The sequence below is a fragment of the Mytilus californianus genome, unplaced genomic scaffold, assembly GCF_021869535.1.
Source record: "Mytilus californianus isolate M0D057914Y unplaced genomic scaffold, xbMytCali1.0.p SCAF_6, whole genome shotgun sequence".
NCBI lineage: Eukaryota > Metazoa > Mollusca > Bivalvia > Mytilida > Mytilidae > Mytilus > Mytilus californianus.
The window spans coordinates 1,370,408-1,397,404 of record NW_026262712.1 but is presented as its reverse complement, the minus strand read 5'-3'; the positions used below and the strand labels follow the sequence as shown (position 1 = coordinate 1,397,404).

General features: G+C 35.2%; 1 protein-coding gene across 1 annotated transcript; it reads right to left on the bottom strand.

Annotated features, from left to right (window-relative positions):
• Positions 1-7,078: 7,078 nt before the first annotated feature.
• Positions 7,079-23,776, bottom strand: LOC127705250 (cysteine and tyrosine-rich protein 1-like). Its single transcript, XM_052209595.1, has 4 exons — positions 23,635-23,776; positions 18,096-18,267; positions 14,049-14,215; positions 7,079-8,929 (listed from the first exon to the last, which is right to left on the bottom strand). The coding sequence occupies exons 1-4, from the start codon at positions 23,675-23,677 to the stop codon at positions 8,703-8,705; spliced, it is 609 nt and encodes a 202-aa protein (XP_052065555.1). The 5' UTR covers positions 23,678-23,776; the 3' UTR covers positions 7,079-8,702.
• Positions 23,777-26,997: the final 3,221 nt, after the last annotated feature.

The following is a 26,997-nucleotide window of genomic DNA, read 5'->3' as shown; positions in this document are numbered from 1 at the left end:
CTTTTTCTTTTCCAATTACATTATGAAGGACTTTTTTCTTTTCCAATTACATTATGAAGGACTTTTTTCTTTTCCAATTACATTATGAAGGACTTTTTTCTTTTACAATTTACATTATGAAGGACTTTTTTCTTTTACAATTTACATTATGAATGTCAAATACTATCTGTTATAAATAACTGGTATAGTCTTTGTGAAATTACTGTAATGTGTGAAATAGTTGGGTTAGGATCATCGCTCACCATTATGGCTGTGAGTATGTGTGAATGCAGCAGTAGTATGTTTTACGTTAATGCAGCATGGTTACTTAGTCCATTATATTTTTTGACATTTGTTGCAAATTATGTAGTTTATGTTATAATTTTTTGTTTAGCATGTGTTGAGGTAATCTAATTTCTGTATGCAGTCAAAAAAAACCTATAGACTACACGTCTGAATTGATTATATGTATCTGACATAATATTCTCAAGGTCAACCATCTCACGGTCAACCATCTCAAGGTCAACCATCTTAAGATGAACCATCTCAAGGTGAACCATATTTTATAAATTTAAAAGTTATGTTTTACTCAGGTTTCTATCTATTTACAGCTAAAGTATTCAAGTGTGTTTCCATGGTTTCTTGAGTCCAACATAAATGATACATACTTTTACCTCACTTTATTTTCCCTGTGTCATGTCATTTGGTTTTACATAGAATTAAGGATGTACTTAGGTGAAATTAAAAAAAATCTAGAATTTAAAATTAATACTATAAGTCTGAAGAGCAATTAGTTAAAGAACAAAATAAGCAAAAAATATTGATAGGTTATGGAGCTCCTTTTCGAGATATTTGATTTTTTAAAAATGGCGGGAAAAGGCTGACTCAGACTTTTACCTTATATTTGCATTGGTATTATTTGGGTCTCAAATAAAAAAAAAATCTAGAATCTGCTTAAATTTTGGTAAATGACCTTTTATGAGCTATTGAAGTCTTATATGAAAAGAAAAATGAGTGTTATAGGGCCAAATATTTTACCCTGTATCGTAGGAAAAAAACCAAGGCGTCCAAATATCTGACAAAAATTCCTAAATCTGACCCAAGTACATCCTTAAGATAGAATATAATTATTGACAGATGATGGTTTGTCTCAATTGAATGACTGTTATAGATCATTTTATCTGTCTTATTGAATTGTAAAATGAAGTATCATTTCTGCATTTCTGTTGGAAGCTAAAATAGGAAAAATACTATTGAAAACAACCTTAGAAAAAAGATCACAATATTCTGAATTTGTCTTAGTAAACATCTACAGTAAATTGATGGAAGAAAATATATTTAGAAAGTGGATGTAATTTTATTTCTTCAAAGTAGTCATGGAAATGTTTACATGGAATTTAAACACAGATGGGCTGCAGCATAGAACATAATCAGGTACCGGCTTTTTATCTTCAGTCATTTTGTAATATTTTTATTAGTCCTGGAGACTGACCAGTAATTAAGTTTTATCATTGAATTATTGGTTGATGTCTATCTCACATTATTTAAATAAAACTATATGTAATGATGAGCTCTTACATTTGTAAGATAGTGCACGCTTTGTACCATGTGTAGCCACATGCCATGATAATTTCTGGTATTTGGATGAAGCCCATGAGAAGCTGTGGTATTTTAGTACAGCCTTGAGAAACTCTGGTATTTTTATAGACAGCCCACTATGTTTTTACTATATCACTACCTCGATAAGCTCTGGTATTTAAGATGTTGCTACCACAAAATGCTCTGATATAGACTATGTTGATGAGGGGCAGGGTGTTTGCTTCACCCCCCTTTATGGAGCTTTAATATGGTAAATGCCCTTCCCCCTGTTTCAAAATCCTGGATTTGCATCTGTTGCTTCCATGAGAAGTTCTGGTATTTGTAGGACAGTCTACTATTTTGCAACAATCAGAAGCTCTAGTATCTTTAAGAAAGTCCTCTGTATGTTGCTACCACAAGAAGATGTGGTATTTGTTGGACAACCCATAATGTTTTTACTATTTAGCTACCTTTTAAAGCTCTGGAATTAACTATGTTACTATCTTGATAAGCTCTGATATTTACTATGTTGCTATCTTAAAAAGCTGGTATTTAAGATGTTGCTACCATGACAAGCTCTGGTATTTGTAAGACAGCTTTTGATGTATTGACACTGCCTACAGTTTATAAATGTTACAATCTGTTATTGTCTTCTTTATACCAAGTAATAATAATAAATATATTAAGAGAAAGTCTTGTTTTTCTATGAGATGTAGGGTGTTTTGTTGTTTTAATGTTAGGAACAACAACTATTTATCTATTTATTCTTTATCTGCAATTAGTGGCAACTACAGGAACAAACATTTCATGCATATTCCAGACAAAAACAAATTAACAAAAACATCTGATAGATATAGGAAGATGTGGTATGAGTGCCAATGAGACAACTCTCCATTGTTTCTGAAGAATTGGTCGACCAGATAAAAGGTGAGAAAATTGGACTGTTCACATATAAAAATCCGTTGGATAGAAGCAAAAATTAACCCTCATTTCAGGTCACCTGAAAAGTGTTTTAAAAAAGCTTCTTTGACTTGCAGAGAGGGTGACACCATTACCATTTATAAAAATGTATTGGCTTTGTAAATTTTTAGCTCATTAGCCATCATTTTACGTCTGTTGTCTCTCGTATGTCTCTTGTCATAAACTTTTCAGTCCCCTACCGACTTGTCGAAGGGGACTTTAGGTTTGCACTCTGTTCGTCTGTCCGTCTGTCTGTCCATCCATCAGTCGGGCAAATAAGTTTTCCATATATATAAAAAAAAATATGAAGTGAAATTCTTTAATTAGATAATAATCTATTTTTATTATGCTCCCGCCGTAGCGGAGGGGGCATTAAGTTTTACCCTTGTACGTCCGTACGTCCGTACGTCCCAAAATTGGTTTCCGTTCTCTAACTTGAGTTTGCCTCAACCAAATGGTATGAAACTTATACACAATGCTTATTACAACAAAACACAGATCAAGTTTGTATTTTGGTGGCGTCACTTTAACCGTTCTAGAGTTATGCCCCTTTATAAATGGAAAAAATGCTAAATTTTTAGTTTCCGTTCTCCAACTTTAGTTTTGCCTCAACCAAATGTTATGAAACTTATACACAATGCTTATTATCACAAAACACAGAACAAGTTTGAATTTTGGTGGCGTCACTTTAACCGTTCTAGAGGTATGTCCCTTTAAAAATGGAAAAATTGCAAAATTTTTTTTTTCTTCTAAATATCAAGTAATTTTTATTAAAATTGGAGTTATCTTCCTTTGTCCATGATTATAGTTGAATCAACTACAATCAATGCTTTATACAATGCAATGTTTAATTTTTACTTCCACTTATAAAACACCGATCAAGTTGAATTTGGCAGGGACTTTATATACTAATGGGACTGGTCACTTATGACGATGTCTATACAAATTATCAGACTGATCTCGGCCGTAGCTGATGTCACGTGACTATAGCAAATCATTTCACATTTACGAAGTGTTCTTCATAACTAAATGTTCAAGTTTAACAAAAAATCGTTTTTATGAAATTTTAGCTCATTAGCCATCATTTTACGTCTGTTGTCTCTCGTATGTCTCTTGTCATAAACTTTTCAGTCCCCTACCGACTTGTCGAAGGGGACTTTAGGTTTGCACTCTGTTCGTCTGTCCGTCTGTCTGTCCATCCATCAGTCGGGCAAATAAGTTTTCCATATATATAAAAAAAAATATGAAGTGAAATTCTTTAATTAGATAATAATCTATTTTTATTATGCTCCGGCCGTAGCGGAGGGGGCATTAAGTTTTACCCTTGTACGTCCGTACGTCCGTACGTCCCAAAATTGGTTTCCGTTCTCTAACTTGAGTTTGCCTCAACCAAATGGTATGAAACTTATACACAATGCTTATTACCACAAAACACAGATCAAGTTTGTATTTTGGTGGCGTCACTTTAACCGTTCTAGAGTTATGCCCCTTTATAAATGGAAAAAATGCTAAATTTTTAGTTTCCGTTCTCCAACTTTAGTTTTGCCTCAACCAAATGTTATGAAACTTATACACAATGCTTATTATCACAAAACACAGAACAAGTTTGAATTTTGGTGGCGTCACTTTAACCGTTCTAGAGGTATGTCCCTTTAAAAATGGAAAAATTGCAAAATTTTTCTTTTCTTCTAAATATCAAGTAATTTTTATTAAAATTGGAGTTATCTTCCTTTGTCCATGATTATAGTTGAATCAACTACAATCAATGCTTTATACAATGCAATGTTTAATTTTTACTTCCACTTATAAAACACCGATCAAGTTGAATTTGGCAGGGACTTTATATACTAATGGGACTGGTCACTTATGACGATGTCTATACAAATTATCAGACTGATCTCGGCCGTAGCTGATGTCACGTGACTATAGCAAATCATTTCACATTTACGAAGTGTTCTTCATAACTAAATGTTCAAGTTTAACAAAAAATCGTTTTTATGAAATTTTATACATTTTGTCATTGCAAAATGTTGTTTTTCAAAAGATTTCTCGGTTCGTTTTTGAAATATTGATCTTTGAACTTTGAGGTATTTGTTCGTTGAATTTTCAGTAGCCGCCATCTTGTTTGATATGTAAACCATTTTACACAACAGGGATGTTCTTTAAAACGATACGTCTAAGTTAAATAATTCATCATTCTTTCAAAATCTTATATTTTTTGTCATCGTAAATGGCTATTAATCAGATTTTATATTAACAACTGATAATAATTATATAATTACAAAGAAATGTGAAATACGCAAATAACTACTAGCATTGTATATCAGAGATACGAAACTAAGTTTATTGTTGGTTGGTAGCTTTAAACAGGCGGCTTAGTAATCAGTCAAAATCAATAGAGACGAGTCCCGTTTGTATAGAAAGTCCCTGAATTTGGGTAGTGTCACTTTAACCATTATTGAGTTATGCCTCTTTATAAATCGAAAGATTGCAAAATTTTTAGTTTCCATTCTGTAACTTAAGTTTGCCCCACCCAAACATTATGAAACCTATACACAATATTCATTACCACAAAACTCAGATCAAGTACAAATTTGGGTAGCGTCACTTTTACCGTTCTTCAGTTATGTCCCTTTATAACTATATGATATGCAAGCGGGGGCATCATCTGTGTCCACATGTGGACACTATCCACATTTATTAATGTATATATTACATTACATTGTGTAGATAAAAATTGTTGACATTTTATAGATAAGTTAAAACTATATTAGTTTGTGACAAATAAAAGAAAAAATATTTGGAACTATTAATTATATTTGATTATAATATAGTAGATATACACTGTTTTACATCATATATAATTTTAGAGAACTATTAATCATATCTAATGTTAAAGTGTTTTCCACACTTTTTTTCATCATGCTTGAAGACATTGATTGATAATTGGTATATAGTTTTATCATGACAAGTATACAGATCAAGTTCGAAATTTTGTTTCGGTCTGATAATTTTGTGCAGAGTTATGGTCCTTGGACTTGAAAAATTCACTCATTTAAATAGTTTTTCATACGGTTTTTAGTCATGCTTGAAGATATTGACTTGATATTTTCTTTTTGTTTACACCATGACAAGTTATAGAACAAGTTAGCATTTTGTTCCAGTATAATGAATTTTTACCTGGTATGGGACTATGTATTGCCATGCAATACTCTCAGAATGCTTGTTAAAAATTCTTCTCCTCTAAAATTTCTGGGCCAAATATTACCAAATTTTACGTAAATTTTCCTTAGGGAATCTAGTTTAAAAATTGTAACTGGGGATTTGATCCATCAACAAACACAGCTGCTGTTAACACGGGTGTCACCATTAGATCTTCAAATAAGTCAATATGGCCGAAATTGTCAACTTACTCCATTTATGAGTTGTTGCCCTTGAATAATTCTTTTTATTTGTGCTGTTCTTGCACAAACTTTAATAGATATATTTATGTACATGTAGTATGAATTTAAACTATTTTACGGCAATCCTCCTTATCACACAAGTCTTCAAATAGACTGTCATGTGCAAATCAAAAAGTAAGCTCCGCCCAATCAGTTGAGAAAAAATTGATAATACAAACAAACGTAGATATAAAAACTTTAAAACTTTAATACTGAATGTTTTTGCCCGCCCTTGCAAGACCCTCATGGGTAGTCAAGGTCGTTAAAAACCCCCCTCGTCGTTAGAATTCTAACAATGCACACTATTATCAAAACGTAAAACAAAACCAATACATAACATTTTTGTCTCGCTTTGACTGAGTCAAAAAGCGAGACATAGGTATGCTGTTTCCGGCGTCGGCGGCGTCAACAATGTATTAGTTTGTGATTAGTAGATATAGGAAGATGTGGTATGAGTGCCAATGAGACAACTCTCCATCCAAGTAACAATTTATAAAAGTAAACCATTATAAGTCAAGGTACGGCCTTCAACACGGAGCATTGGCTCACACCGAACAGCAAGCTATAAAGGGCACCAAAAATTACAAGTGTAAAACCATTCAAACGGGAAAACATGCAACGGTCTAATCTTTATAAAAAAGAGAAACACGTATGAACTACATAAACAGACGACAACTACTGTACATCAGATTCCTGACTTAGGACAGGTGCAAACATTTGTAGCGGGATTAAACGTTTTATTGGTACCAAACCGTCTCCCTTTTCTGAAACAATAGTATAACATCACAACATAGAAAGACACATTATAAAATATCAATAGGAAGGCTTAACTCAATCAAAAAAAGTAAATTAACACACAATGAAAGGTCTAGTTCATGGTGAACCACTAGTGGTAGGTCAATGATATTTGGTATGCAGTTGTATTAGCATTGGCACATCTCATCACCATGGAGATTATTTGGCCCCACCTCAGTCAAGGTCTATTGACTTTGAAACTTTTCCATAGTTTACATGTATTAGTTTGTGATTAGGTCAATTTATGGGGAACCACTAGTGGTAGGTCAATGATATTTGGTATGCAGTTGTATAAGCAAACAATAAGAAAACAAACGTAAATATAAAAACTTCAAAACTTTAATACTGTATGTATACAATGCACACTTTTATCAAAACGTAACATAGAACTAATACATAATATTTTTATCACACTATGAATAAAAGATGGAGAAATGACTGCTTTGATTACGATACTGTGGATTGATTGATTGATTGATTGATGTTTAACACCACTTTCAGCACTATTGTGCTATTTTGTTTTTATTGGTGGAGGAAGTCGGAGAGCCGTCCTTCGGTAGGAAAACTGAAAATCCTATTCAATTAAAATTTGGAGTCGATGTCACCTGTCACGTGAGGGATTTGACTCAACCTCAGTGTTGACAGTCTAGTGATACAGTAGTTCGACTACTTAGACAAACTGGATACTGAGGATGTGAGGTGTTTGGATTGAGAAAAAGGCTCAGGATACGGAAAAATGAATATTATAAAGTAAACTATATCGTTTTCACTGTATATAAAATATCTTCTCTTTTTAGTAAACGGTCGATGTTACTATCTGCTGTGAAATTGACACTAGTTAGTGTATCTGCAGTGAGATTGACACTAGTTAGTTTACTTGCTGTGAGATTGACACTAGTTAGTTTAGTTGCTGTGAGATTGACACTAGTTAGTTTATTTGCTGTGAGATTGACACTAGTTAGTTTAATTGCTGTGAGATTGACACTAGTTAGTTTAATTGCTGTGAGATTGACACTAGTTAGTTTATCTGCTGTGAGATTGACACTAAAAGTTTATCTGCTGTGAGATTGACAGTAGTTCGTTTATTTGCTGTGAGATTGACAGTAGTTCGTTTATTTGCTGTGAGATTTACACTAGTTAGTTTGTTTGCTGTGAGATTGACACTAGTTCGTTTATCTGCTGTGAGATTGACACTAGTTTGTTTATTTGCTGTGAGATTGACACTAGTTAGTTTATCTTTTCAAATGTATTGCTTGATTGTTGCTTGCTTAATGTTCAGTTGCTACTATTTCATGCAAATTATGGGCCACGTTTCAAATGTACAAATATAGTCTGTAGGGTTGATGGCATATAACAATTGTACAAAAAATGGTTCAGCAGAAAGCTGACACTGAATATACAAGAATGAGGTGATGGTAGCTATGTTCGACAAACCAAGTTGACCAATGACACTGAATTTGAAATAATGAGGTGTTGGAAGCTATGTTCGACAAACCATGTTCATGGCCGAGGGACACTGAATTTACAAGAATGAGGTGTTGGTAGCTATGTTCGACAAACAAAGTTCATGGCCGATGACACTGAATTTGAAATAATGAGGTGTTGGTAGCTATGTTCGACAAACCATGTTCATGGCCGAAGGACACTGAATTGACAAGAATGAGGTGTTGGTATCTATGTTCGACAAACCATGTTCATGGCCGAGGGACACTGAATTTACAAGAATGAGGTGCTGGTAGCTATGTTCGACCACATTTCAAATGTACAATTATAAAAATTTACAAGAATGTGGTGTTGGTAGCTATGATCGACAAACAAGTTCATGCCGATGACACTGAATATACAAGAATGTAATATTGGTAGCTATGTTCGACAAACCAAGTTAATTGGCACCAATGGTGGTAATATTATCATGTTACTGTTGTCAGGGAAACAGAAAGTAACAAATTAATTGTTTCTATGTTGTATTGGTGGTAACGTTGGTGGCGGGATTGGTGAATTTAAAGATGAATAGGTAGGTGGCGGTGGCGGTCTTGTCTGATCCAAAACAGCATAACTTGGTGGAGGTGGCGGCATTAATACAGATGAAGTATGATATCCCATTCCATAGCCTCCATGGGAAAACGTGTAAGGTGGTGGGGCACTCGGTGTGGCGTACATATGTTGTCCAGCAACTGAAAAAAAAAATCAACATAGTAACAACCGTTTATTATGGAATTCCATTTCTTTTTTGATTTTTTTAATTTTTGTAGGACTCAGAGATACTTATTATATGAGGTCTTGCGAAGCCCTTAATAACAGTAAGAAAATCGATACAAAAACAATATACTATAGTCACTCCAAAACGTTTACTTCTTTAACAACATTTGCACTTGCGCATTACCCTACTAACGGAGTCTGTCATTTAATCTAAAGAATAAGACCCCCAGATTTGTAAATCTGAATATCGAAAGTACCATGAAAATAATAGGGACTTCGTACTCTTTCAGAGATAACACATGACTCAAATTAATGTTTCATGTACCTCCGACAAGCTTCCCTTGAGTCGCGATAACATAACCTACTCTCAGGGTTACGATTCCATCCAAATAGTCTCAATTGAGCAGCTCAGAAGGGATTAACTCCATGCAGACTGTCATTTGATCTCTGGTGGAGAGTTGTTTCATTGGCAATCATACCACATCTACCAATTTTTATGATTAACGCATATAAGCGTTCATATTGGAATACATTAAATATGTGCTGTCGGTTGAAAACAAAACTTTACGACAAAAGAGATGATTTCAGCTTCCCAATTGTGAACTTTCCATTTCTATGTAGCAACATTCCCGCAGCGTCTGCATACGGGGTATATATCTCCCAATTGATACGATATTCCCGGGCTTGTATTTCCTATCATGATTTCCTCGATAGAGGGTTGCTGCTCACAAGGATGCTATTAAACTAAGAGTTCCAAATGGTGAAGTTGAAATCATCCCTTCGTAAATTTTACGGACGCCATCACGAGTTGGTTGACCGTTATGGAATATCCGTTTCACAGTAGATAGCGGATATGTTCCTAATGTCGTAACTACAATCCCGTTCCCTTTTCACGAATGTGACCTACCGAATTAGACTATTTACCGGGTTTGTACTAACATGAGCAATACGACGGGTGCCACATGTGGAGCAGGATATGCTTACCCTTCCGGAGCACCTGAGATCACCCCTAGATTTTGGTGGGGTTCGTGTTGCTTAGTATTTAGTCTTCTATGTTGTGTTTTGTGTACTATTGGTTGTCTGTTTGTCTTTTTCTTTTTTAGCCATGGCGTTGTCAGTTTTTTTTTCGATTTATGAGTTTGAATGTCCCTCTGGTATCTTTCGCCCCTCTTTTAAAGTTTACAGTAACATTTCAGTAAATGTTGGAAATTCGACGAAAGAACATATTGTTTGTCTGTTCTTCCTTATTCTGTGTTCCGTGTTCTTTGTCTGTTGGTGTTGTGTGTCTGTTCTTCCTTATTCTGTGTTCCGTGTTGTGTGTCTGTTCTTCCTTATTCTGTGTTCCGTGTTGTGTGTCTGTTCTTCCTTATTCTGTGTTCCGTTTTGTGTGTCTGTTCTTCCTTATTCTGTGTTCCGTGTTGTTTGTCTGTTCCTCCTTATTCTGTGTTCCGTGTTGTTTGTCTGTTCCTCCTTATTCTGTGTTTCGTGTTGTGTGTCTGTTCTTCCTTATTCTGTGTTCCGTGTTGTGTGTCTGTTCTTCCTTATTCTGTGTTCCGTGTTGTTTGTCTGTTCTTCCTTATTCTGTGTTCCGTCTTGTGTGTCTGTTCTTCCTTATTCTGTGTTCCGTGTTGTTTGTCTGTTCTTCCTTACTCTGTGTTCCGTGTTGTGTGTCTGTTCTTCCTTATTCTGTGTTCCGTGTTGTTTGTCTGTTCTTCCTTATTCTGTGTTCCGTGTTGTTTGTCTGTTCTTCCTTACTCTGTGTTCCGTGTTGTGTGTCTGTTCTTCCTTATTCTTTGTTCCGTGTTGTGTGTCTGTTCTTCTTATTCTGTGTTCCGTGTTGTGTGTCTGTTCTTCCTTATTCTGTGTTCCGTGTTGTTTGTCTGTTCTTCCTTTTTCTGTGTTCCGTGTTGTTTATAGATATAAGAAGATGTGGTATGAGAGCCAATGAGACAACTCTCTATCCAAGTCAAAATTTATAAAAGTAAACCATTATAGGTCACAGTACGGTCTTCAACACGGAGCCTTGGCTCACACCGAACAGTAAGCTATAAAGGGCCCCAAAAAATTACTAGCGTATAACCATTCAAACGGGAAAACCAACGGTCTAATCTATATAAAAAACGAGAAACGAGAAACACTTATGAACCACATCAACAAACGACAACTACTGAACATCAGATTCCTGACTTATCTGTTCTTCCTAATTCTGTGTTCCGTGTTGTTTGTCTGTTCTTCCTTATTCTGTGTTCCGTGTTGTTTGTCTGTTCCTCCTTATTCTGTGTTCCGTGTTGTGTGTCTGTTCTTCCTTATTCTGTGTTCCGTGTTGTTTGTCTGTTCCTCCTTATTCTGTGTTCCGTGTTGTGTGTCTGTTCTTCCTTATTCTGTGTTCCGTGTTGTGTGTCTGTTCTTCCTTATTCTGTGTTCCGTGTTGTGTGTCTGTTCTTTCTTATTCTGTGTTCCGTGTTGTGTGTCTGTTCTTCCTTATTCTGTGTTCCATGTTGTTGGTCTGTTTTTCCGTATTCTGTGTTCCGTGTCGTTTGTCTGTTATTCCTTATTCTGTGTTCCATGTTGTTTGTCTGTTCTTCCTTATTCTGTGTTCCGTGTTGTTTGTCTGTTCGTCCTTATTCTATGTTCCATGTCGTTGTCTGCTCTTCCTTATTCTGTGTTCCGTGTTGTTTGTATGTTCTTCCTTCTTCTGTGTTCCATGTTGTTTGTCTGTTTTTCCTTATTCCGTTTTCCGTGTTGTTTGTCTTGATTTCTTTATTCTGTGTTCTATGTTGTTTGTCTGTTCTTCCTTATTCTGTGTTCCATGTTTCTTGTCTGTTCTTCTTTATTCTGTGTTCCGTGTTGTTGGTCCGTTCTTCCTTATTCTGTGTTCCATGTTGTTTGTCTGTTCTTCCTTATTCTGTGTTCCGTGTCGTTTGTCTGTTCTTCCTTATTCTGTGTTCCGTGTCGTTTGTCTGTTCTTCCTTATTCTATGTTCCATGTCGTTTGTCTGTTCTTCCTTATTCTATGTTCCATGTTGTTTGTCCATTCTTCCTTATTCTGTGTTCCGTGTTGTTTGTCTGTTCTTCCTTATTCTGTGTTCCGTGTTGTGTGTCCGTTCTTCCTTATTCTGTGTTCCGTGTTGTTTGTCTGTTCTTCCTTATTCTGTGTTCCGTGTTGTTTGTCTGTTCTTCCTTACTCTGTGTTCATTGTTGTGTGTCTGTTCTTCCTTATTCTGTGTTCCGTGTTGTGTGTCTGTTCTTCCTTATTCTGTGTTCCGTGTTGTTTGTCTGTTCTTCCTTACTCTGTGTTCCGTGTTGTGTGTCTGTTCTTCCTTATTCTGTGTTCCGTGTTGTGTGTCTGTTCTTCTTATTCTGTGTTCCGTGTTGTGTGTCTGTTCTTCCTTATTCCGGTTCCGTGTTGTTTGTCTGTTCTTCCTTATTCTGTGTTCCGTGTTGTTTATAGATATAAGAAGATGTGGTATGAGAGCCAATGAGACAACTCTCCATCCAAGTCAAAATTTATAAAAGTAAACCATTATAGGTCACAGTACGGTCTTCAACACGGAGCCTTGGCTCACACCGAACAGTTAGCTATAAAGGGCCAAAAAAATTACTAGTGTATAACCATTCAAACGGGAAAACCAACGGTCTAATCTTTATAAAAAACGAGAAACGAGAAACACTTATGAACCACATCAACAAACGACAACTACTGAACATCAGATTCCTGACTTATCTGTTCTTCCTAATTCTGTGTTCCGTGTTGTTTGTCTGTTCTTCCTTATTCTGTGTTCCGTGTTGTTTGTCTGTTCCTCCTTATTCTGTGTTCCGTGTTGTGTGTCTGTTCTTCCTTATTCTGTGTTCCGTGTTGTGTGTCTGTTTTTCCTTATTCTGTGTTCTATGTTGTTTGCCTGTTCTTCCTTATTCTGTGTTCCATGTTGTTTGTCTGTTCTTCCTTATTCTGTGTTCCGTGTTGTTTATAGATATAAGAAGATGTGGTATGAGAGCCAATGAGACAACTCTCCATCCAAGTCAAAATTTATAAAAGTAAACCATTATAGGTCACAGTACGGTCTTCAACACGGAGCCTTGGCTCACACCGAACAGTAAGCTATAAAGGGCCCCAAAAAATTACTAGTGTATAACCATTCAAACGGGAAAACCAACGGTCTAATCTATATAAAAAACGAGAAACGAGAAACACTTATGAACCACATCAACAAACGACAACTACTGAACATCAGATTCCTGACTTATCTGTTCTTCCTAATTCTGTGTTCCGTGTTGTTTGTCTGTTCTTCCTTATTATGTGTTCCGTGTTGTTGGTCCGTTCTTCCTTATTCTGTGTTCCGTGTTGTTTGTTTGTTGTTCCTTATTCTGTGTTCCGTGTTGTTTGTCTGTTCTTCTTTATTCTGTGTTCCGTGTTGTTTGTCTGTTCTTCCTTATTCTGTGTTCCATGTTGTTTGTCTGTTCTTCCTTATTCTGTGTTCCGTGTTGTTTGTCTGTTCTTCCTTATTCTGTGTTCCGTGTCGTTTGTCTGTTCTTCCTTATTCTATGTTCCATGTTGTTTGTCTATTCTTCCTTATTCTGTGTTCCGTGTTGTTTGTCCGTTCTTCCTTATTCTGTGTTCCGTATTGTTTGTCTGTTCTTCCTTATTCTATGTTCCGTGTTGTTTGTCTGTTCTTCCTTATTCCGTGTTCCGTGTTGTTTGTCTGTTTTTCCTTATTCCGTGTTCCGTGTTGTTTGTCCGTTCTTCCTTATTCTCTGTTCCGTGTCGTTTGTCTGTTCTTCCTTATTCTATGTTCCATGTTGTTATCGGTCTTTCTTCTGATTATTATAGAGGGTCTGGATGGGGGTCCTTCATTTCTTTATTCTTTAATTTGTAGACCATTTTTCTCTATATTTTTTAGTCTTTATTCTGCACTTTTTATTTTATTCTCTATTTTGTAAACCCCATCCAGACCCTTATCGGTGTTATTATACGTCATTCAGACGTAATGGTGGAAGTACAAGAGCACACCTTTCCGTTTAATCAGACACTAATTTTCCCTTGTTGTGTAAATAATGAGAATATTTACGTGGAACACAATATTATCTATATACGTACTATTTGTATTGGAATGTATCACTGCTATTCCATTGTTTGGATGCACGACCCTTCCTCTTTGTCCAGCTGACTTTGTACAGGAAGCACAGATTGCCACAATGACACCAATTATAAATACCAAGAAGATAATTGATCCTATTATTAGTCCTACGAAAGCTCCAATAGAACTGAAAATTAAAAGGAAATATCGTAAACTTTACTGCAATCTATGAAAATTGAGCTAGGAATAAACACATGTCTGTTGTTATAAAATACTAAAATAGAACAAAAACAATGAACTAAATTCGGCAAAGCAAACAAACAAACACCCAATGAAGGGAGCACTAACGATTTTTTAAAGATAATTCATCCCGTTCTTTGTGCGTTTAGAAGACTTCAAGTGTTTAGTTGCTTAAGAAATCCGCGTCAAATGGACTATGTAGATATTTGTCTCATTGGCAATCATACCACGTTTCCTTATTTTGTACGGATGTCAAACTACACAGTGAAGACTTCTACATGTTCTAGGAGATTGGCGTGAAGTATTAAACAAAAGATGCATATCCCATTAAATTTTGATTGATAAATTATAAGCATATGGTATTTCTTGTCATTGACTTTCATTTTTTAACTCCTATCTGTCAAGCAGGAAACAGTAAATCAAAATAAATAGTATTCTTAGCAGCTGAAATTCACAAGGGAGTGCCTCAGGGATCTATCCTGGGTACATTACTGTTGAATGTGCTTATCAATGATATATTCAAATTATTAAAAATGATTTTTTTTGTACAATTATGCAGACGACAAACCGTTATCTTATTGCAACCGTGACTATGTATGATATTTTATATTCCACTTTAGAATCAGAATCAGAATCCTTAAAAGTTATTGAATACTTCAAAATAAATAAAATGCAGGCAAATCCTGACAAAGTTCAAGTTTTGACAGTTGAGAAAAAGACATATAACAATAAATCAATGACGAGGGTGGTTGTTAACGACCTCGACTACCCATGAGGGTCTTGCACGGTCGGACATAAATCAATATATTCTGCAGAACGCTGATCTTTCGTGTGAACCAGCGTTTTATAGATTAGACCGTTGGTTTTCCCGTTTGAATGGTTTTACACTAGTAATTTTTGGGGTCCTTTATAGCTTGCTGTTCGGTGTGAGCCAAGGCTCCTTGTTGAAGACCGTACTTTGACCTATAATGGTTTACTTTTATAAATTTTGACTTGGATGGAGAGTTGTCTCATTAGCACTCATACTACATCTTCTTATATCTATTAAACATCATGGCACTGAAATTGATTAACTTTGAATACTCATATCAGTAGATTTAAGAGATGTCGATGTCTGCCCTTTGGCATGGCATTTCTGCGATGCAAAAAGACAAAATAAAAACCCAAAAGACTAGACTATGCTTCAACATATATGTAACCAATTATTATACAGAACATGAGAAAGAAATTGGTATATATTTTGAGACTAAGTATGTTTATTCTCTATATACTGCAAATTTTACAACTGTTTCAAATAAAACATTTAGGTAGGCAATCATTTTTGAATTTGAAGCGGACTACGTAAAAATTCTGCGAACCCATGTTCTTTATTGACGACATAAATAGACTCTTCGGAAACGCATTGTTAACGTTATATACAATGCGATGTACGGTCAGCGACTGTATATCACAAATGAAAATATGGTCAACGCAATTTCAAGAAAAACCATCATTCTGAAGTCTCGGGGGACGTGTCAATTCCAACGATACAGAAAGTACGTGAATGTTCGCTGTCAGTCTTTCCCGTAAAGAGACTATTATAATTGCTTAATAGTCACTGGATCCAACTGTTTGCAATGTATCATCTTATTTAGCATGACCATATTCATTGAATAAAATATTGTTAAACTAATTGAATAAGAACGATTTTATGATTAAACAAAAACGTCTTTTTGTATGACATGTTTCTTTGCTTGATGTTTTTTCAGTTATGTGTGTTTTATAAAACATGTTAACACTAATAACTTGTTCCTTCACTTTCTGTTAATCAGAACCCTTTTATAGTGACCTTGTGGTAAAGGTTTTGTCATCATTGAAGGCTGCACTGTGACCTGTTGCTGTTTAAATCCCCGTTCTTGTGTCTTTGTGGATTGCTGTCTCATTGGGAATGGTAAATTTATGGAATAGAAGTTACTTTATAGTTTAAGCTTTGATTGGAAGATATATATGTTACAGTGAATTTGTATAATCAGGGATTATGTAGAATCCCTGATTTTTCAGGGATTATGTAGAATCACCAAAATCATTAGTGATTATATATAATCCCTGAAAATGACCAGTGATTTTACATAATCACTGAACATTTATATAATTATTCTACAAATTCCCTAATATGATTTCAGGGATTATCAATAATTCAAAGATCCTGTGTTTGATAAAAATTAAATAAAGATAATTTGTCGTTTGTGTTTTCTTATTCCTTGAAAGTTTAAGTGAACAGTAAGTATTTAAATTGTTTAAAGCCTCCTACCATCTCTTATATTTCATATAGATTACTCTCTTTACATCCTTATACATTAACATAAGATTGGGGCTGGTGGGCATGGATCTAAAAAAATAACAAAACTTAAATATCTGACGATGATATGCAATCTATTTAATTTCAAGTTCATCATGGTTTACCAAGATCATTTATATGACAAAAAATGTTCAAACTGTAAATCCACAGTGCATTTTATTTGTAGTAAAACAAATGGCGAAGAAGGTTAGGGAGCTACCATTTGATTTTCATGGGGGGGGGGGGGGGGGGGGGGGGTGGCTAGGATGAAAAATTTTGTCCTGCCTATTTATTTTTTCATCTATTCAGTCCTGCCTTTTTATTTTTTACTCTATTCGGTCCTGCCTTTTTTTTATTAGTTTATCCTGCCTTTTTTTTTTTTGCAAAGTGTCTCATCCTGCCTTTTTTTTTACTCAAAACTCCTGTCCTGCCTATTTTTTTCAAATTTCATCCTACCCCCACCCCCCCACCCCCCCCACCCCCCCATAAAAATCAAATGGTAGCTCCCTTATGAAACCTCTTAGTGCATTTTGTGTTCAAATGAACAAGAAATTCAAACTGAGAGAACTGACGCAACTAAATGTATAGACAAATTCGTAAGGGTTCCGCGGAACCCAGTGTCTCGCCTACTTTTGCTGTTGTCTATGTTTTCAGTGTGATAGGAAAATGCACATGATAGATTTATTTAACAGTTACTGAAACGGTTTATGTATCTAAAAAATGTTTTAAAAACTTTAACTGCAGACTGAATGTAATGTTAGCTGGAAAAAAAAATAAGTCCATTTATAAGTAATGTACGGATAAACAGGAAATAATTTGTTTTTAAATTTCTTTCTAGATACTAGCTTTTGATCATAAACAAGTTTCTGTCCAAGTTTGGTACAAATCCAGGATAGTTTAAGAAAGTTATTATTTTTTTTTAAACTTTAACCACAGAGTGAATGTAATGTTTGTTTTTTAAAATATTGTGCTTAATATTTTAATATTATATGCTTAATAATTTCGTATATTGTTCCTAACATTTTGATATGTTGTGCATAACATTTTAATGTATTCAAGGTTATCATTTTAACATATTGTGCTTTACATTTTACAATCTATATGTTTATAATGATGTTTTAATATGATTTTAAGAATGAATTATTTAACTTTTATCCATTTTCTATATAAATGAAACTAATTCTTCATTTCAGTTATTCTGTATAATCCCTGACATTTTTTCTAGTGATTATACATAATCCCTGAAAATTTTAGTGATTATATATAATCCCTAAACTAACCAGTGATTCTACATAATCCCTGAACATTTTAGGGATTCTACATAATCACTGATTATACAAATTCACTGTAACATATACATGTACAGTATTTGCTACTAATTACTAATCGAATAAAGGGTTTTGAATATATGTTCCAACAGGAACATATATTATAACATTGTTTATAAAGAAAACAAACGTTGACAATGCCATACCCATTGCTGATTTGTTAATGGTCTAATCATACTCACAATGGACCGATAGCAGCATAGCTGTAATACGAGTAGTAGTAGTAGTAGTTGCTGTAATAGGAATCACAGTACTCATTGCTTGATGATCCATAACAATATCCATCACAGTAGGCGCAATAGAAGTAGGAATATCGATAGGAATACTTGCCACAACAATCGGACAGAACAGATCCTGAAATAAGAAATCAAATGTGCATTTCAAAACTGGATGATTTGATTTACCACGTAACCAATCAGAAAAGCTCGTGTGATTCCATTGCCCTTCTTACGGAACCGACCGAAGTGGGATGATTACTACCCTCAGTTTTAGATTTCAGTGTGGCACTAATTGGTAAAAAATATGAGATGAACCATCGAAGTGTTCTGCGCTAGAAGATATGTGTGGTAAAACTATCAGATAAGTGTAGTGCTCTTATGATGTGGTGTGTTGTACTGTTCAATATTTATAACGATCCTTGTTATCCCTTTTTTGTACTTTTCTCCAATGCACAGATGTCAGTCAAGTAACGTGATAGCGCTCAAACCGTGAACTTGAGGTAATGTGTGAATCTTTGCTCCGTGTTAAAGACCTGTGAGTTTGTGATGAAAAACAACAATAACAACACTGTTTTGGCGGTTTCATTGTATAAATATTGAAAATATTTTCCTCTTGATAAGGAGGAGATGATTAAAAAATCGAAAATACATTTTCCCTTAGATATCTAATTTAGTAACCTCCTATTGGAGAGTATATACACACAGTCAAAAACGTTTCTATCTAGACATTTATAAAGTTAGAGCATGCTCAACATCTTCAGTATTCAGATTTTTGTCCATGATTGTCTTGTGTCCTTTTTTTTATAAAGATTTTGGTGTTGGTGGTAAATCTTTGATGATAAAATTGAGAATGGAAATGGGGAATATGTCAAAGAGACAACATCCCGACTAAAGAGCAGACAACAGCCGAAGGCCACCACAGCATAAATTACATATTTCTGTTACAGCGTAAAGTAACATATTTCTGTTTCAGCATAAAGTAACATATTTATGTGACAGCATAAAGTTACATATTTCTGTTACAGCGTAAAGTAACATATTTCTGTTTCAGCATAAAGTAACATATTTATGTGACAGCATAAAGTTACATATTTCTGTTACAGCGTAAAGTAACATATTTCTGTTTCAGCATAAAGTTACATATTTATGTGACAGCATAAAGTTACATATTTCTGTTACAGCGTAAAGTAACATATTTCTGTTTCAGCATAAAGTAACATATTTATGTGACAGCATAAAGTTACATATTTCTGTTACAGCGTAAAGTAACATATTTCTGTTTCAGCATAAAGTAACATATTTATGTGACAGCATAAAGTTACATATTTCTGTTACAGTGTAAAGTAACATATTTCTGTTTCAGCATAAAGTAACATATTTATGTGACAGCATAAAGTTACATATTTCTGTTACAGCGTAAAGTAACATATTTCTGTTTCAGCATAAAGTAACATATTTTATGTGACAGCATGAAGTTACATATTTCTGTTACAGCGTAAAGTAACATATTTCTGTTTCAGCATAAAGTTACATATTTATGTGACAGCATAAAGTTACATATTTCTGTTTCAGCGTAAAGTAACATATTTCTGTTTCAGCATAAAGTAACATATTTATGTGACAGCATAAAGTTACATATTTCTGTTACAGCGTAAAGTAACATATTTCTGTTTCAGCATAAAGTTACATATTTATGTGACAGCATAAAGTTACATATTTCTGTTACAGCGTAAAGTAACATATTTCTGTTTCAGCATAAAGTTACATATTTATGTGACAGCGTAAAGTTACATATTTCTGTGACAGCGTAAAGTTACATATTTCTGTGTCAGCATAAAGTAACATATTTCTGTGACAGCGTAAAGGTACATATTTCTGTGACAGCGTAAAGTTACATATTTCTGTGACAGCATAAAGTATAAAATTGAGAATGGAAATGGGGAATATGTCAAAGAGACAACAACCCGACCAAAGAGCAGATAACAGCCGAAGGGTCTTCAACGCAGCGAGAAAATCCCGCACCCGGAGGTGGTCCTAAGCTGGCCCCTAAATAAAATTGTGTACTGGTTCAGTGAAAATGGACGTCACACTCAACTCCAAAACATATAAAGGAACTAAAATTAAAAAAACATACAAGACTAACAAAGGCCAGAGGGTCCTGACTTGGGACAGGCGCAAAAATGCGGCGGGGTTAAACATGTTTGGTGAGATCTCAACCCTCCCCCTATACCTCTAGCCAATGTATAATAAACAAACACACAGATGTCTGTTTAATTTTGACCACTTTTTATACTAGGGCCGTTTAGAGCTTGACATATTATAAAGAGACCTGTCTATTTGAAAGAATGTATATTGGGTTCTAGTCTTCTTTTTTGTGGGGGGGGGGGGGGGGGAGGTTTCGTGATGTTACTTTTTAGCTCACCTGGCCCGAAGGGCCAAGTGAGCTTTTCTCATCACTTGGCGTCCGTCGTCCGTCGTCCGTCGTCGTCCGGCGTCGTCCGTCGTCGGCGTTAACTTTTTACATTTTGAACTTCTTCTAGAGAACCACTGAATGGAATGAAACCAAACATGGCATGAATGTTCCTTATGAGGTGCTGACCAAGTGTTGTTACTTTGTAGCCGATCCATCATCCAAGATGGCCGCCAGCGGGGGACTTAGTTTAACATAGGACCCTATGGGAAATGCATACAAATGACTTCTTTTAGAGAACCACTGAATGGAATGAAACCAAACATGGCATGAATGTTCCTTATGAGGTGCTCACCAAGTGTTGTTACTTTGTAGCCGATCCATCATCCAAGATGGCCGCCAGCGGGGGACTTAGTTTAACATAGGACCCTATGGGAAATGCATACAAATGACTTCTTTTAGAGAACCACTGAATGGAATAAAACCAAACATGGCATGAATGTTCCTTATAAGGTGCTGACCATGTGTTGTTACTTTGTAGCCGATCCATCATCCAAGATGGCTGCCATCTGGGAACTTAGTTTAACATAGGACCCTATGGGAAATACATACAAAAGTCTTCTTTTAGAGAACCACTGAATGGAATGAAACCAAACATGGCATGAATGTTCCTTATGAGGTGCTGACCAAGTGTTGTTACTTTGTAGCCGATCCATCATCCAAGATGGCAGCCAGCGGGGGACTTAGTTTAACATAGGACCCTATGGGAAATACATAAAAATGTCTTCTTTTAGAGAACCACTGAATGGAATAGAACCAAACATGGCATGAATGTTCCTTATGAGATGCTGACCAAGTGTTGTTACTTTGCAGTCGGTCCATCATCCAAGATGGCCGCCAGCGGGGGACTTAGTTTAACATAGGACCCTATGGGAAATACATACAAATGTCTTCTTTTAGAGAACCACTGAATGGAACGAAACCAAACATGGCATGAATGTTCCTTATGAGGTTCTGACCAAGTGTTGTTACTTTGTAGCCGATCCATCATCCAAGATGGCCACCAGCGGGGGACTTAGTTTAACATAGGACCCTATGGGAAATACATACAAATGTCTTCTTTTAGAGAACCACTGAATGGAATGAAACAAACATGGCATGAATGTTCCTTATGAGGTGCTGACCAAGTGTTGTTACTTTGCAGTAGGTCCATCATCCAAGATGGCCGACAGCAGGGGACTTAGTTTAACAAAGGACCTATGGGAAATACATACAAATGTCTTCTTTTAGAGAACCACTGAATGGAATGAAATCAAACATGGCATGAATCTTCCTTATGAGATGCTGACCAAGTGTTGTTACTTTGTAGCCGATCCATCATCCAAGATGGCCGCCAGCGGGGGACTTAGTTTTATATAGGACCCTTTGGGAAATACATAAAAATGTCTTCTTTTAGAGAACCAATAAATGGAATGGAACCAAACATGGCATGAATGTTCCTTATGAGATGTTGACCAAGTGTTGTTACTTTGCAGCCGATCCATCATCCAAGATGGCCGCCAGCGGGGGACTTAGTTTAACATAGGACCCTATGGGAAATACATACAATTGTCTTCTTTTAGAGAACCACTGAATGGAATTGAACCAAACATGGCATGAATGTTCCTTATGAGTTGCAGACCAAGTGTTGTTACTTTGCAGTCGATCCATCATCCAAGATGGCCGCTAGGGGGGGGGGCTTAGTTTTACATAGGACCCTATTGGAAATACATACAAATGTCTTCTTTTAGAGTACCACTGAATGGAATGAAACCAAACATGGCATGAATGTTCCTTATGAAGTGCTGACCAAGTGTTGCTACTTTGTTGCCGATTTACTGTTCAAGATGGCCACCAGGATATTTTATTAAATAACGGGACCAATATTAATCAAAATTTGGCCTCAATCATTATTTTGGTATCTGTTATGATTTTTATCTATCTTTACATGATTTCTAAAACCAAAGTAGAGTCAGGTGAGCGACACAGGCTCTTGAGAGCCTCTAGTTTTATTAACCTTTGCCATAATGTCCTTATATGAGGGTCTAGATTGGGGGTCCTTCGTTTCTGTATTCTTTAATATTTTAGGTATTTTTTTCTCTATTCTTTATACCTTTTGTCCATTATTCTCTATTATTTATATTTTAGCACCTCATTATTCTCTATTCTTTATATTTTTGGTCCATTTTTCTGTATTTGGTAAACCCCCACCCACACCCTCTTTCATAATATCCCCCAGAAAACAATGATACATCGTCGCTTCAATGATTGTATAGAAGACCAATACTAGTTTATTGACTTTAATTAAAAAAAAGATATTTAATTATGTCGTAACAGTTACAGTAGTGTTAACAATAGTTCATAATGGACGAAAAAATGCCTTTCTAATAACTTTCCAGGACCCCTCGTTTTATTAACTGCCTCTTCCAAAACAAGACCAACTTCATGCCGATGGAATATATATAACAAAACATGATGAAGCTCGAAAATAAGAGGCCATATATACGAACTTCATGATCATTTCAAGTCATTGTCTAATTACTGTTTAGTTTAAACATATTTTATTGTTCAGAAACTAAACAAATGGATGAGACACAAGTTTTACAACTTAGTAATGTCTTCTCCAGAACTCTAAAAAAAAACATCTAATTACTGGTTAACGTCCATGGAGCCGCAAATATAACAACAATCATCAAGGACGACAACTGTAATGATGACGTCTGTTTATGCTCTCAATTTTATTAGAACGGACATTCTCAGAACATGTTTTTTTTTTTTTTTTCGCAACAGAGGAGAGATTTTTTTTATAGTTTTTAGGGTTTGTATAATGAGATTGAAGCCTGGACGTACTTGAATTATTTTTTTCATATATGTTGAGGAACTTTCCTTTTAAATCTTTCTTTCTATATCAACCGTAAGTGATAACACATTCTGCGTAAGGAGTAAATGTCTTAACGGCATCTGGATTTTTTATATCGAACTTTTCTGATGATTGACCGTATGGAAACAATCATAACAAACAAACAGTTATTTTAAGTAAATAAAAAATCTTACCAATGTTAAACGAAAACAAAAGAAAATTCAGCCATTTTTCCATTTTTCCCTCAACTTCCTATATGTATTTTGCAATCCAAACAAATACCTGGCTTTGGTCCAACCTTTCATTATACTGAAGTCGTGAATTTAAAGTTTAAAAATAAGTTCAAAATTTGATATACAAATCAATAAGGTGTAACTATTATGATGTTTAGATATTTAAAAGCGACGAATACTCAGTAACAGAAGAAACGCACCACCTCGTATGGTGATTAAAAAGATAATTGTTTCATCATTTGTAAAACTATTTGTTAAAAAAAAAAAAAAAAAAAAAAAAAAAACATTGAGTTAATCGGTTTTTTTTTTCTGTTACATCATCATTTTTCCAAAGCAAAATTGAAGAGATTTTAGCTTAATATTTATAAGTCATATACAATATACTCGCCGCAATATACGATTAACATAGTTCAAATTCCCATGTGTCGTTGTGTTGGTATAGTTGCTAATATATTTGGAAATTACAAAAACAGCAAAATAAGAAAGTAACTCGTAACACGGTTATGTATTAATCAACTACCTTTCAAGCAATTTACCTTTTATTACTTCGCAAACATTTATGGGGGAAACAGTAGTCCACGACACAAATTTTTCCCATAAACATTTCGTTTATCAATGTAACTTAAAAAAAAAACATATTTTATTCCCCTAACTTAAATGTATTATATGTTATCTTTTCAAAAAGACATCATTTATATTAAAAATGCTGTTTTTTTGAACGTCTGCTTACTGGTTTGCTATAGAAATTTTGAATCAAACGTTCAAACATTCTGCAAATTTATGGTGTCAGACAAACCAGCTGATTGGTCAGAATCTTATTATGGTCATAATTACAGATACATTTATTCATAAAAGACATTTTTAACACCAAGAGATACTAACAAATGCATGAAATCCTTGGTCACAAGTCGGAATGGTCCTACTGGCAAAGACATGATATAAAACAGGAAGTGATGCATTACTGTTGGTATTCAGTATACGTATTATTTGATATACAATAGATATCGAGGTCATAACATATACATTATGATCGGCATTGTATAAAATGTTAATTGATTTTATTTGTTTTATTGAAGTAAAGTCACACTAAAATACATTAATTTGTCGGTTGAAAACAACACGCATTAAGAAATTCCAATGACGCCAGAGCCACTCAATCGTAGTTGTACTTTTATGGTACATACATAGTAGTTTTTGCCACAATTGTAACAATTCGATTATGGAAATGTAATTTATGACTTAGCGTTACCAAATTATTGTGTTTGCTAAAATTTTATTCTTATAGGTCTTTAAAAGTAACACAATAAACAAAATAAGTGTCGAAATAAAAAAAAGTAAAACTAAAACACAAATCTTCCCAAGCTTTCCTGAATCCACTCTAATATACTAGCTAGTATTCATTTTTCAATACGTAAAATAAATAAATATATAACATTTACTTGTACAAAGGTACATACAAAAAAAAATACCACAATGTAACACTCGTATTACAGAAATGATGAAGATTGAAAAAAAATGTATTCGTTGAAACTCGAATGATATGATTGCTACTAACAATTATTATATCATAATACAGTAAAAAGCAGAATGTGATATATACAACGTACATAAACATTACCAAAGAGAGACGAAAGATATAAAACGGACATTCACACACATTAGTCGATTTACAAGCATTTAACAGTAACACAATTTTTCTTGTTTTTAAATGATAACATCATTGACCATTTTTTTACACCCACACTTTTAATTGTCACAATACAGAAATACTTAGGTAGAAGAAATACGTTTACCTCACACCCAACAAGAAATACATTACAGCTCTGGAGACAGACGGGTATCGTCGGATCTCATTGCCGTTTACCTCACACCCAACAAGAAATACATTACAGCTCTGGAGACAGACGTGTATCGTCTGGTCTCATTGACGTTTACCCCACACCCAACAAGAAATACATTACAGCTCTGGAGACAGACGTGTATCGTAGGGTCTGATTGACGTTTACCCCACACCAAACAAGAAATACATTACAGCTCTGGAGACAGACGTGTATCGTCGGGTCTCATTGACGTTTACCTCACACCCAACAAGAAATCCATTATAGCACTGGAAACAGACGTGTATCGTCGGGTTTCATTGACGTTTACCTCACACACAACAAGAAATACATTACAGCACTGGAGACAGACGTGTATCGTCGGGTCTCATTGACGTTTACCTCAAACCCAAAGGGAAATACATTACACCACTGGAGACAGACGTGTATCGTCGGCTCCTATTGACGTTTACCTCACACCCAACAAGAAATAAATTACAGCACTGGAGACGGTCGTGGATCGTCGAGTCTCATTTTTTTTACGTTTACATCCCACCCAACAAGAAATACATTACCTTAGTGGCGACAGTTGTGTATCGTCTGATCGCATTGCCGTTTACCTTACACCCAACAAGAAATACATAACAGCAATGGAGACAGACGTGTATCGTCGGGTCTCATTGACGTTTACCTCACACCCAACAAGAAATACATTATAGCACCGGAGACAGACATGTATCGTCGGGTCTCATCGACGTTTACCCCACAACTTACAAGAAATACATTACAGCACTGGAGACAGACGTGTATCGTCGGGTCTCATCGACGTTTACCCCACAACTTACAAGAAATACATTACAGCACTGGAGACAGACGTGTATCGTCGGGTCTCGTTGACGTTTACCTCACACCCAACAAGAAATATATTACAGCACTGGAGACAGTCGTGGATCGTCGGGTCTCATTGACGTTTACCTCACACCCAACAAGAAATGCATTATAGCACCAGAGACAGACATGTATCGTCGGGTCTCATTGACGTTTACCCTACAGCCAACAAGAAATACATTATAGCACCAGAGACAGAAATGTATCGACGGGTCTCATTGACGTTTACCTCACAGCCTACAAGAAGTACATTTATAGCACTGGGAACAGTCGTGGATCGTCGGGTCTCATCGACTGCCATACAAGTGAGAGGTTTAGCTAGCTATTAAACCAGGTTTATTCCACCTTTTTCTACAAAGAAAAATTCGCTGTACCAAGTCAGGAATACGACATTTGTCCTTTCGTTTGATATATTTGAGCTTTCGATTTTTCTATATAATCCGTTTAGAATTTTCCTTTGAGTTCGCTTTTTTTTTGTAATATTAGTTTTTACCCCAAACCCAACAAAAATAGAAAATGTTCAACACAAACAATGAGGACTTGCGCTTGTAATCAATGAAAGCTAATACGAAGTATGTGTCTACAAATATCCTGAAATTGAGGTTTGGTACAATGAATT